General features: G+C 40.2%; 1 protein-coding gene across 2 annotated transcripts in view; it reads right to left on the reverse strand.

Annotated features, from left to right (window-relative positions):
* camk2a (calcium/calmodulin-dependent protein kinase II alpha) overlaps positions 1-14,235 on the reverse strand; it is a gene marked incomplete at both ends in the record, with an annotated part of 150,689 nt that overhangs the window by 30,154 nt on the left and 106,300 nt on the right. The window contains one exon of one of the 2 annotated variants that reach the window (XM_079486586.1): positions 6,132-6,169. In XM_079486586.1, the coding sequence (XP_079342712.1) occupies positions 6,132-6,169 (38 nt within the window). Of the gene's footprint in view, positions 1-6,131; positions 6,173-14,235 lie in introns of both variants that reach the window. The other variant, XM_079486585.1, reaches the window with a different exon arrangement.

Below are 14,235 nucleotides of genomic sequence, written 5' to 3' on the forward strand. Positions count from 1 at the left end.
GGAAACCTCAAAGCAAGCAGCATCCCCTTAATCCTCGTTAACCTTTACTTCTTTACTTCATATGGAAATCCACTCTACTAGTACTTCACGTATAATCCATTCAATAGTGCACCTCCATCCAACCTGAATATATTTACTTTTGTTTAAAGACTTCATGAAAAGGATTGTGAGGATTGAATCAAACAGAGACGTGGTGTGTTGATATTATAAAAGCAAAAACTGTTTTCATTTTGCACCCTCCACCGAGCCTCCTATCAAGGTGAATGAGCACACCTGTTAAAAAATGTGTGCACACACTGTCCCCCACTGGTAACAGCCCTAAACACATTACATTGACAATTAACAATGGCGTTGTGTCGAGACTGAAAGATTGGGTTTGACATGGGAACCTATCATCCCCGATTATACTTTGAAAAGGCCTTCGTCCTAAACTATACTTCGTCCAATGGAGCAAATAGGGAGGCCGGAGTAGCATGCTTACTCGCCTGAAGAGGGGAGAAGGCGCTTCGCAGGCGTACACCCCGGACGCAGCCGCTTCGCAGCCGTACACCCAGGACGCATCCTCTCCTGCAGCTCTGCGGATGTCTGCCAGAGAGGCGCCCTGAGCCAGTGCCCACGAGGAGGCTACACCCCGGCAGAGTGAGCATCACTGCAGTGGGCAGGGGCCTGAGATCGGTAAGCCAAGTGATGCCGTCCACAATCCAGTGCGCCAGTCTTTGTTTGGAGACAGTCTCCCTGCTGTCCCCTAACATTTACATTACATTTAGGGCGTTTGGCAGACGCTTTTCTCCAAAGCGACTTACATTGCATTATTCTATACATTTTACATAGGTATCTGCAATCCCCTGGGATCGAACCCACAACCTTGCGTTGTTAACGCAATGCTCTTTCCACTGAGCTATAGGAAAGCTAAAGTCCTCTTCCTCTGTTTGTGGCAGTGGTAACCTGCTCAACGCGTCTGCATTTGCATGTTCCTGCCCCAGGTTTGTATATAATTTTGTACTCAGTGTCGCCCACCTCTGCACTCTTGGTGACCCCATCTGTGGCACTGGCTTTTTTTTCATTAAAGAGCGATATCAGTGGTTTGTGGTCAGTGTTGATTGTGAATTTTTTTACGTAGATGTATTTGTACTGGTTCCAGGCCCACGAAACATCTTTCCTCAGCAGCTTGTGTAACTGGGCTAAGCGTGTAGCTAGACTAGGGAGAAGCTTATTGTAGTAATTCAAAGTGGTTGGCGTTGGAGCTTCCTCTATGGCTCTCACCTTGCTCTGTACGGGATGTAAGCCTTCAGCATTGACAACATGCCCGAGGTATTCCAACTCATTTTGCAGAAACGCACATTTGCTTCTGTGAAGTCGCAGGCCAGCATCTTTCAGTTGCCCAAGTACCTCATCCAGCGTGCTCAGATGTTTGGTCTTGTCTCTCCCCGTCAGAATAATGTCGTCCAAGTACACAGCTACACTAGGAAGGCCTTGCAACAGGTTTTCCATCGTGGAAGATGGCGGGAGCTGGAGAAACTCAGAAAGGTAGCCTATTATAAGGGAACAGGCCTCGGTGTGTGTTTATTGTGAGGTATTCCTTTGAGGTATCATCCATCACAATCTGTTGATAGGCGTGGCTTAAATCGAGCTTGGAGAACTGTTTCCCTCCTGCCAGAGTATTGAACAGGTCTTCAACACGAGGAATAGGGTATTGCTCTAATGAGGAGGCACTATTAACGGTTAGTTTGTAATCTCCGCATATTCTGACCGACCCGTTTGGCTTTAAGACAGGCACTATGGGCGCGGACCATTCAGCATATTTAACAGGAGCTTTGATGTCCTCCTTCAGCAGCCGATCTATACCCTCTTCTACTTTTGCCCTCATGGCATAAGGAACTGAGCCAAAAAGAATTTAGGATGTGGTTCAGCGGACACTCGAATGGTTGCTTTCATGCCTTTTAATATGCCTAACTCCTGCTTGAAGACATCCTCATTTCTCATGAGCACTTCCTGTAGACTCTGTGCCTCTGTCCTCACGTTTTTTATTTCTTCCCACTTCAGCTTTAAAGCCTCTAGCCATCCTCTTCCTAACAAGCTAGGTCCTGCACATTTAACCACCACTGGGGGCAATGTTTTTTTGGCCGCTCATAGTTGGCTTCCACTTCAGCTACCCCCACTACTTTGATTTTCTCCCCCTTGTTATTCCACATCTCATTGAACTTCATCTCATTCATTATGCTTACACTGCATCCTGTATCAATTTCAAACTGTGCCGTCTTCTTATTCACTTCCATAGTTACTTCAAACGGTTTTATTCTCTGAATTGATGTCTCAGTTTTCATGCAGTTTAATGTGAATGCTTCCTCTTCAGATCTACCACCATCCTACATTATGTGATTGATGTGGACGTGAACGCCACTCTGCTCTGTATGTTTTCTTTTCGTGGTGGCATGCACCTTCTTTTTTTCTTATTTCGGCAAGCCTTAGCTATATGCCCTACTTTCCCGCAGCAGTGACACTTCGCCCTCTTAAACTTATACTTGTCTGCGCTGTGTTGCTTCCCATGACATCGGTAGCATTCTTTCTCTCTCTTTTTCCATTCACCCTCCTTTTTCAATGTTCCCTCCATCTTCATGCTGTTGCATACTAACGGTGCTTTGTGGAGGTCTTGAAAAATTTTACTAGCAGCTTCTGCAGCTACTGCAATTTTGAATGCCTTCTCAAAAGCCAAATCCGTGTCGGAAAGCAAGCGTCTTTGAATCCTGTCATCAATACCGCATACCAGTCGGTCTCTTAACATTTGTTCCAGTGTAGTGCCGTAGTTACAATCATGTGCTAATCGTCTCAGTTCTGCTACATATGCACTGACAGTCTCCGTAGGCTGGAGGGAGCGCGAGTCCAATATATATATCTGCACTATTTCGCTCGGTTTTGGGTTGAAGTGCTCTTTCATTAAAGTTCTCAACTGTCCGTATGTTTTCGAGCTGGGCTTATCTGGACTCACCAGGTTCCTTATGAGCTTGTATGTGGCTGGTCCCACCACGCTGATGAGGATAGCTCTTTGCTTATCTCCGCCATCGATTCCGTTAGCTTCAAAAACCTGCTCCAGTATCTCACAATACTCTTCCCATGTCTGCTCCTTCACTTCAAAAGCCGACAGAGTGCCTATCATCGTAGTCATCCGTGAATCCTCCGGTCCAATGCTAGCTCCTCATTTTCCCACCGTCAGCTCTCTGCACTACTCCCCGTATCATCCGTCTTTTAAACCGACACTCTTTTCATCCTTCCAATAGCCTCGTTGCCAATATGTGGTAACTTCAGTAATATAAAGACTGCATCACACACTATCACGGTACTGAGTGTTTTTATTGCTTTAGCCTCACAGAGCATCCATACAACAAGGTATCACTTCTTCCCCGGCCCCCACATGAACCTCAAGGTCAACTGCACCTCTTGTTGTATGGAGTGGAACTGCCGATAAGTATTAAATAAATATCAGGATACCACAGGAGCCCAATGTGGGAGTGCTACGGACAATCAGAGGAAGCACGTTCCATAACCTCGGGCGGAACAAGAAAATGCTCGCTGGCCCATAGTATTTAGTCTGTAAAAGGGCTGATGAAGGGAAAGAGAATTAGCAGAGTGGAGAAAACGAGGAGGCACGTAAGGGTTAACTAAGTCAGATACATAAGAAGGAGCCAATCCATGGACCGCTGTATAAGTTAAAACCAAAGTTTTAAACTCAATGTTGACATGTGCTGACAAAAGGCTGTATGAGTTAAGACCTGTGCTGCTGAGTTTTGAAGTTACTGCAGCCGTTTAATGGATTTTTCCGGTAAGCCAGAGTAAAGAGAATTGCAATAGTCAATTCTTGAGGTGATAAATGCGTGGATAAGCCTTTCAGTGTCAAGCGCAGAAAGGAAAGGCCTAATCCTACTAAATTCCTACTAATAAAGGTTATGGTGCGCTGTACATATGTCTTGGCGATTGATCAGTTGGGGGGGCGTTTTTGTTTCTCGGCTTGCATTGTTCATTCTGTGTCTCTTGCTTTGATGGGGGTTTATTTATAAAACTCTGAAGCATTTTGTGGATGTATTGGCAGTAGCAAGTCTTCGTATTTGCTCTGCCTTAGCAGCAGCGTAGCAGATCTATCCCATCGAGACCAAAGACATTTATATGTTATGTACACAACCATGCTAAACCCTACTAGAGTTGTCATGACAGAAATGGCTGAGAAAGTTCTGGTATGAAACTCTAGATGGCGTAGTCCTAAAGTCTAAACCAATCTGACATCATAATTTAACTACATGATGCAGCTGATTGGTTCCTTCTGTATCAGCAGCCAATGAGCTTGCAGCTCTACGTTTAAGCAGAACAGTTTCAGCTCTCTGCCTTTAAGCAATGTCTAATTAATGTTTTTAATATATGAAAGCGTGCTTGTCAATATCCAAATCCTATACAAGCAGCAGGAATTCATCATAATTCCAAAAACCTGCAGCACTTGGAAATGCAAAAGTGCGTACGTCTGCTCAGACCCTGACGTGGCGCTAAGCACTTTTTTCACATCAAACAGCGTTTTAATTAATATGTACTATGCTGTTCATTATGGCACACATGGACATAAACCTTTATATTTAGGTTACTGGTCCTTACAGTGGTTTCTCAACTGGTGACCATGGAGACAAAGACCATAGACTAGAAATACCATAAACAAGGACTAAAAAAACACCAATTCAAAACAAAAGACGTGATACTAAACAGAACACACATCTCTTACCGGAGGGGTTTTCTAATTTTACGATGCCTGAATGTGATGAACCTTTTGTAGGGACCCCCTCCCTAAATGCATACAGTATCCATTAGGGGTGTAACGGTATGTGAATTTGTACTGAACCGTCACTGGGAAAATTCCACATGGAAGTGATCATCCTGATACCCTACTCCTTTTAATGGGCAGAGGCCTTGGAGTTTAGACTTTGGACTGAGCAGGGCATGTACGTGCCATTAAGACATTTGCTTGACGTTTGGAATGCAGTTGGCAAAGAGAGCAACATAATTTTCTCATTATCTTCAGCTGGCATATTCCTGTGACAACTCAGCATGGTGTCTATCAGCACATCAGCAGATGTTACTGTAAGCATTATAACATGCTGTACATTTTATATTTTAAAAAGTTTAATATATAAACACTAATATATACACAGTATATACATTTTTTAAATATATAATGTATGTTAATTTGCAACAGTTTTTTATCCTTAGCTTATGCCATTAAAACAGTGACATCTGTTGACCAACACCATGCTGTGTTGGCACAGGAAGATACTAGTTGAAGATTATGAGGAAAATTACGTCGCTCCCACTGTCAAGTGCATTCCAAACGTCTTCCAGACGGCATGCACATTGGCTGCTCACTCCAAAGTCTAAACTCCTAAGGCTCTACCCTTTGAAGGGAGTAGGGCATAGTAGTGAGCACTTCCATGTGGAATTGCCCAGTGACGGTTCGGTACGAATACACATACTGTTTCACCCCTAGTATTATATAGTTTTTATATTATAAAATATATTATATTATGTTTTTATATCATAAAAACAACATATAAAACAATTGGCTATAAGTAATGTTGGATGTATTAAAAAGAAACGTTTCTATATATGTAGCAACTTTCATGACATAACAATACTGCATTACAAACCCAAATGAGTGAGATATAGTGAAGGAAACTGTAGTGAGAAAAATCTACTATAACTCACTATAAAAATAAGTATCCTTGGGACTCCTTAGAAACTTTTGGAAGCCCCCTGGGAGTCCGCGGACCACGGTTTATTAATGACATAAATATTAATGAAAAAAGGCAAATTTAAAATAAGTGTAAAAACAATAGTTTATAGCAGGTAAAAATGTCACTGTCATGTCAATCAGAATGAAGTGGCAACCAAACAAACGACAGGGAAATGTAGTCAGCGTTCCGCATAATAAACTGAATTATAAGTAAGCTCCCTTTAGTTATCATAGCTAACTGACAAAATGTTTCATATTAAATCCATACATTTTTATTTGTATGTATAAAATCATTGAACAACTGACCTGTGTATTTTCAATGACAGTGTAGCGATTATAAACAGTGAATATATGATTTACATCTTACCTTCACACCGTCTGTCTTCTTGCTGACCCCACTTTTTCCTCCTGAATGAGACAAATAGAAAAAGAGGGAAATGGCTATAAGAATGGGCACAAATGCCAAGAAAAGCATAGTGAAGGGCATAGCACTGGTGTGCTGTCGAACTCAAGCTCAAGATCTGTTGAGTTTCTAAAACAGGTGCTGGGATTTTCCAGCAGAGCATAACCACACATTCCCACACCCCAGAAACTGTTTAATATATGGTTGCTCAAAATAAACATCAAATCAGCTATAGTAATTTATTTTGATCTCTATTAATTCTATTATTTCAAAGAAAAAACAAGCAGACAAGAATTATAACAGAAACGCAGATGTCATGAATCACAGAGGGTGGACGTGGTGGAAGAACCCAAGTGCAGGCAGACACGGGGATGAAGGGGTTAACAGATATACTTTAATATAAACAAGAACAAAAACACCCTCGATGGGGAAAACACTAACTAAACACTATACAAAACCTGAAACCAAACACTTCCCACAAGGGGGGCAAAAACAAACAACCAGAAAAACAAACAACCAGAAAAACAAACAACCAGAAAAACAAACAACCAGAAAAACAAACAACCAGAAAAACAAACAACCAGAAAAACAAACAACCAGAAAAACAAACAACCAGAAAAACAAACAACCAGAAAAACAAACAACCAGAAAAACAAACAACCAGAAAAACAAACAACCAGAAAAACAAACAACCAGAAAAACAAACAACCAGAAAAACAAACAACCAGAAAAACAAACAACCAGAAAAACAAACAACCAGAAAAACAAACAACCAGAAAAACAAACAACCAGAAAAACAAACAACCAGAAAAACAAACAACCAGAAAAACAAACAACCAGAAAAACAAACAACCAGAAAAACAAACAACCAGAAAAACAAACAACCAGAAAAACAAACAACCAGAAAAACAAACAACCAGAAAAACAAACAACCAGAAAAACAAACAACCAGAAAAACAAACAACCAGAAAAACAAACAACCAGAAAAACAAACAACCAGAAAAACAAACAACCAGAAAAACAAACAAGGACCTTGACACTATACATACATGAGCTTGGCAGACTAATACAGGGAGGCAACATGGACAGCATACAAGTGCAACGAACGAGCACAAAACGATATACAAGAGGGGATTAAATAGGGTAACAAACACAGGATAATTACTAAGGGGCAGGTGAAGGTAATGAAACACTAATGGGAAGGCTAACGAGACAAAAGGGCGGGAAACACTGACGAGACACGAGAAAGCACATGGCTTTCTCACACTAAACCTAAGGCTATGCCATGACTCCGCTGCAAGACCAAGAATATACATGACATGATGGCGGAATCATGACAGCAGAAGCATTTAAGATGCCAAACCAGGTTTTTAAGAGCCCCTTAAATTTGTCACCAATTAAATCATGTTTTCATCTCACACATCAAGCTGTAATCAATTATTATACATTGAATAAGATACGTTGTATTATAGTCTGTGTATTTCCCAACATGTTTTGACTAAGCTTGCTGCATTACGGTCCTAAGATCAGACATTAATAAAATCGAACAATGAACAGAGTGTTGAGGCTATATAGCCTACAGTACATGGCAACTCTATGCGTTATTTTAAACACTTAGTAGATAATATAAAGGATCTGTTTCTGGTTAGCTCAGGGTAAAGGTGATGAACAATCACAGAGTGTTAGAAATGTTTTCCCAATGCAAAAATGGTTGCTAAACTTGTCACCATGAGAGCAGGTGGAGTGATCTATTTTAGATGTCTGACCTTTCACAGACACCACTCCACAGTAACCACCATTATAAAAGAAACAAGCAGTTTACAAAAAAGAGACATTTCTCAGTTTATGGCTTAGCACCTTTGTCATTTTATAAATGAGTCTCCTGATGTTTTTCCTGCTCACCAGCAGAGGGCTCAAACACCCCAATTCCTAACCTGCTTCACTTTAAAACAATCGCCTTAAACTGATTACCCACATTCCCCCAGTTTACATTGCTATTTAAACCTTAAATGCATGAATGTTTCTCCAATTGTTATTACACATTCATGTCTTTAGTCAGACAACAGTGCCAATCACAGAACCAATGCTTTGAATATAATTTTAGTCACCATAACAAAATATATATTTTATGTGTTTTTAACTCTTTACTATCTTTAGTGACCCTATAAATTTTTTTTTGCATTAGTTTGTTTCCATGTGTGTTACGGCCCCAAATGTAATCTAGGGGTTTTCAGGTTGCAAAATTTATTATAATGAACTCCCGTGTGAATAAACGAATAAACGTACATAATTTATTAAATACAAAGGTGTAAGTAACAATTTATAAAGAAAATAATTATAGTTGCAAAAATTATAATATTAACGAAATAACATTCTTAATAAAGAAGGGTGCCAATTATCATTAGTTGGAAATAATGGATTGAAGAGTGGGATCTATTGGCTCTGGGAAGTTAGAGGCGGTGTTTCTTTTTTCCTTATAGGTCATTACGGTGGAGAGCTTGAGTGAGCAGTGTGTCAGCGTTAGGAGTTCAAGAGCTTCGGGAGTAAGGCGTCGGTTGGCTGAGGACCCCAGAACATGGCGATAGAGGACTGATGAGTGAGACTGACGGACTATTTGGCTTCTTCTTGATTTTTCTTTTATCATTTGACCAAGTTTTTGTGTAACCAAGGTAGTCGTACTGTAAATCCAATCTTATCGGAGCACCACTGGACCCTGACTTCGCTTATGCCTAATGCTGAATTTAAGCTTTACATTTGCATTTAGTCATTTACCAAACGCTTTTATCCAAAGCGACTTACGAAGAGTTCGGGGAGCAATAAAGTTGCAGAAAGCACACAGCTTTCTGCAAAAAATCTCAGTCATTTCATAACTTGCAGATCTCTTGTGGAGGAGGGCATAGCATTCAATGGTGATGAATATACGTCTGCTGTTGATAACCTACTTCAGGAATTTGATCAGCGTTATGCTGACTTTAAGGCACACCGTGACACTTTCCAACTGTTTGCAGACCCCTTCTCAGCTGATGTGGAGAGTGTCCCAAATTTGTTGAAAATTTAACTTATTGGCTTGCAGTGAAAATGTTAGCTAAAAACTAAATTCAGAGAGGTACAAAGAAATGCAGACAAGACTGCACAGTTTCTGAGAGAATTACCTCCATGCTTCCCAGAGATTTCCAAAGTGTTCAGTCGGTTAATGTGCCTTTATGGAAGAACATACCAGTGTGAGAAACTTTTCTCAACTATGAACTTCAATAAATGCAAATTCAGGTCCAGGCTTAGTGATGCTAATCTTGAAGCTGTACTCAGGGTTTCAACTGTGAACTCCATCAAGGCAAACGTGGCTCAGTTGTGTGAGCAGAAGCGCTGCCAAGTGTCTGGCAAGAAATATAATAGTTTACAAATGTTTTCAGAGATCGCAGTTGTTCAATGTAAGGTTCAGCACAGTTTGATAAGTTACTTAAGTTAAAATAAAGTAGGTAACTTTAAAAAAATATATTATCTAACAATGCATAGACACTTGTATTTTTGTTAAGCATGACACAAATATGTAAGTAATGTTTTAAAAGATATGTGAGCTAATCCAAATGGTGTGAGTAAATTGTTTTTGTCTGGGACTACCTTGCTTCTTTTAAGTCTTTATGCTATAGCAATTTTAGATTTAATGTGTCATTGTAAAATAAAGATTTACAGTATATATACAACAAGAAACGAAAAAATCAAAGAGAGGGAAATAGAGACAAGAGTGGTGCCAAATTCAGGAAAATAACAAAACAGGGGAAACTAACAAATTTTAATGCCCTTTAAACTAACAGTAAATGAAACAAAACGGGTCTATTAACGCCTTTTATTTAAGCTACACTAACTAGCCCACATAAAACATACATGGGGTGGCACTCACTCCTAAACTAGTGTGTCTTATACAAAAATGATACAAACCTACTTGTGCAAAATGTACTGTATATCGCGCCACCTCTTACCTGTCCGCTTTTTCCCCGGTACAAAGGGAAAACGAGACACCAACAACATCCAACGAACAAAACAAGAGAATATTAATGAATAAACAAGGGTGTTGTGGGACAAGACTGGCGAAAACCAGAACGAAAAGACATTATAATGCACACAATGTTTAACAAACAGCATGGGACAGCAATAAATGGTGAGCCAAAAAGACTGACACGCATTGACTCCGGCATCCATTTAAACCAGAGGAAGATTGGTGGAGAGACCCGTGACATCAGTTATGAAGCCGGGAGATTGACTCTTCAGTGGACCAATGGGATGACAGGATGGACCTGACGAGGGACAGCGGAGAGAGAGAGAAAAAAGGAACCTAAAGAAAACACAGACACACATATAGAGACGTAACAATGTAAAATTGTTAATAAGACAGACTGAGGAATACTAAGAGGGTGGAAATTCAAAAAATGAATGCGGGGAAGGGTAGTGAATGATGCCCTGGGTCACTAAAGACCTGAGGTATGCTTTTAAGGGTTTATGACCAAACTCAAGGGTGCCCCTCAATCAGCTCCCTAGCTCCAGAGGTCTTAAATCAGTATTGTGAATGAAGTCGGCCGCTGGTAAGGACCTTAGCTTACTTTACATTGGGACACTGATGTCTTATTTTCCTGCTTAACTTATTAAATTTTAATCACTTAAATTTTTAAATTTAGAATTTTTTAACACTTTACAACTTGTAGTTATCAACAACAAGCAAAACAGACATATATCTGACTTTATTTTTTTAATACTAGTTAAAATACTTTCTGAAAGCAGTTTGGTTATTCTGTTACATATCTGTGCACAACTTTAATCGAATATCAAATTTAAATGTTAACCTTTTCAAAAAGCAATATATTTGAAGTTCATTTCAAAAGTATTGTTGCCGCATACCGACCAGACCTTGTTGCGCTCTCCGAACCTGTCTCCTATGGGTGTCGTCAGACTGTCCCATAGTGGAACCATGCCACAGCGTGCAGAGGACGAGAATTTGGTTGCGACATCGGATGGTGACATTCTGACAACAAATGCTGAGGACTCTCTGCAGCTCCCGGCTACGGCCGGTCGAGCCCAGGTTGAGACCGATGCAGTGTTGTCAGTCATGATCACTGCCTTCCCCGCAGTCCATGGCTGGACTCTTGGTACCTGAATACGGAATACAGGAAACCGTGTCCCGCTCAGGTGCCAAGTTCTCGGGAGAGCGTGAGGAGCACGGAAACCACGGAAGACTTCCTTTCTCCCTGAGTGCCCATGGGATTCCCCTGGATGGAACGAGGAGATCCTGAGTGTCCTGTCTCCCGCAGTCGTGACCACAGTCATTCAGGCGAGAGCTAACCAACTGTATGCTTAAGTGGCGCCTCTTCTCTTTCTGGTGCGCTTCTCGCTGGAAAGACACTCGCTGTGGTCAGTGTCTCGCTGTCCCCTCAGGTAAGTGACTTGGACGGTTCTCAAGTCAAACCCCATTCTGTCAGTCTCAATACAACGTTGAGAGATTGACAGAAAGGGAACCGAGGTTACATCCATCACCGAGACGAATGCATGGATGTTCAACCAGAGCATTTAGAGTGCGAATACAACACATTTATTGTCCTTTCACGTGTGCATAACCAGCACATTTAGAATGTGAATGAAACATGTGTTTGTTGCACAACCATATTCAGGGAGTGAATGATGTATCTGAAATGGGCAGACAATGGCCAAAGGTCCTCACCTCAACAAGCTTGTATAGTTTAGATATAGACTTTCTGTTTGCCAAGATGCATTTTTGCATTTTGCCTTCACAATATGTACACACACACACATGAAGAGTTAATCTGCAAAAACAGATAACTGTTTACTTTTTTGTGTGTGTTTTATTGTGTTATAAAGTAAGCTTAAAGCCCCGAAGATCATTTGGGTTTGCCTGCTCTAGGATTGGGGTACGGTTCGTGTGAAAACAACTCACGCTCAGGTGTGCACTCTTTCAGGAAGTAAAGTAACCTGTGCACGCGTTTAAGCCAATAACTACATCATAAGTTTCCACAACACACAAGATTATAGTACCCACTGTTCATAACTTTACCTTGGACATTCCCATTAAATAATAATGAAAATAATATATATAAAATAAGATATAAAAATATTTATAATATTACTTTTAAAATTATAATAATTATACTTAACATGTGTAATTTAACAAATTGTAGTACATTTTAGTAGTAGAAGGCAATTATACAACCCAAATTCCAGAAAAGTTGGGACGTTTGGTAAATTTGAATAAATGAAAAATAAAGGAATTTCAAATCACATGAGCCAATATTTTATTCACAATAGAAAATAGATAACATAGCAAATGTTTGAACTGAGACATTTTACATTTTAATCCACTAAATTAGCTAATTTAAAATGTAATGCCTGCTACAGGTCTCAAAAAAGTTGGGACGGGGGCATGTTTACCATGGTGTAGCATCTCCTTTTCTTTTCAAACCAGTTTGAAGACATCTGGGCATTGAGGTTATGAGTTGCTGGAATTTTGGTGTTGGAATTTGGTCCCTTGCCTTATATAGGTTTCCAGCTGTTGAAGAGTTTGTGGTCGTCTTTGACGTATTTTCCGTTTAATGATACGCCAAATGTTCTCTATAGGTGAAAAATCTGGACTACAAGCAGGCCAATTTAGTACCCGGACTCTTCTACTACGAAGCCATGCTGTTGAATGTGCAGTATGTGGTTTTGCATTGTCCTGCTGAAGTAAACAAGGCCTTCCCTGAAATAGACCCAATAGTTTGGAGGAAAGCATATTTTGCTCTAAAACCTCTATATACCTTTCAGCATTCACAGAGCCTTCCAAAACATTCAAGCGGCCCATACCGTATGCACTTATGCACCCCCATACCATCAGAGATGCTGGCTTTTGAACTGAACGCTGATAACACACTGGAAGGTCTCCCTCCTCTTTAGCCCGGGGCACACAGCGTCTGTGATTTCCTACAAGAATTTCAAATTTGGACTCGTCTGACCATAGAACACTATTCCACTTTGAAATAGTCCATTTTAAATAAGCCTTGGCCCACAGGAAACGACGTCCTGAAGACCACGGGCATCCAATAAAGGTCTCCGGCCTTGTCCCTTACGCACAGAGATTTCTCCAGTTTCTCTGAATCTTTTGATGATGTTATGCACTGTAGATGATGAGATTTGCAAAGCCATTTTGCAATTTCCTGAGCATTTCACTCCAGCGCTGATCTAGGAGTTTACTTCATGAGCAATTCACTGTTTGATTTGAGTAAAGCTATGGTCAAACATGCACTAAAAAAAGTATTTGCAACGAACAGTCAAAATAAGTCTGGTAAACTTAAATTAACTACACTATCTAACCTCTGTGAAATACATATACAACACAACCACATGAATAAACTACTTTATATAAAATTTTAAAAAATGTATATAAAGTTAATGTACTAGTGATATACTAGTAAGCTAAATAAAGAAATGCACTGTAGAGATGCTGGTTTATATTAAAATAGTTGTGCATTAGGCCATATTTAAAGATATTTGATATTTTTTTCTGTAAGGTAAAATAATACCGTAGTATCTAGGTGTCTTACGAGTTAATGGGTAAATGTCATGATTACGGGTGGTGAGACATGGACAGAGGACCCAGGTGCAGACAGCGGGTAAGGGGTTTTAACAGCAACTTTAATATAAAATTACAAAACAAAGAACAAAACAGGGAAACAATAACATGACAAGACAGGACTAATACTAACTACACTAAAACAAGACTAAAATTAACTTTAAACATAAACTACACTTAACTAGACTAACAAGACACATGAACTCACCACACAAACCACAAATGAACCAGCACAAGACAGAAGACACAAGGGCATTAAATAAGGGACCAAATCAAGAGGGGAACAGGTGTAGGACACAAATCTATAACGAGGAAAGGAGAAGATGGGAACAGAGACGAGACCGGAGAGAGTTTATGGAATGCCATAAGGGCCATAACTGCCTCTCTTCACACAAGACATGAGACTCTGTCATGATCCTGCCACTAAAATCAAGAGAAACATGACATGATGCGGCAGAA

This window comes from Barbatula barbatula (genome assembly GCF_947034865.1).
Source record: "Barbatula barbatula genome assembly, chromosome: 22".
Lineage (NCBI taxonomy): Eukaryota > Metazoa > Chordata > Actinopteri > Cypriniformes > Nemacheilidae > Barbatula > Barbatula barbatula.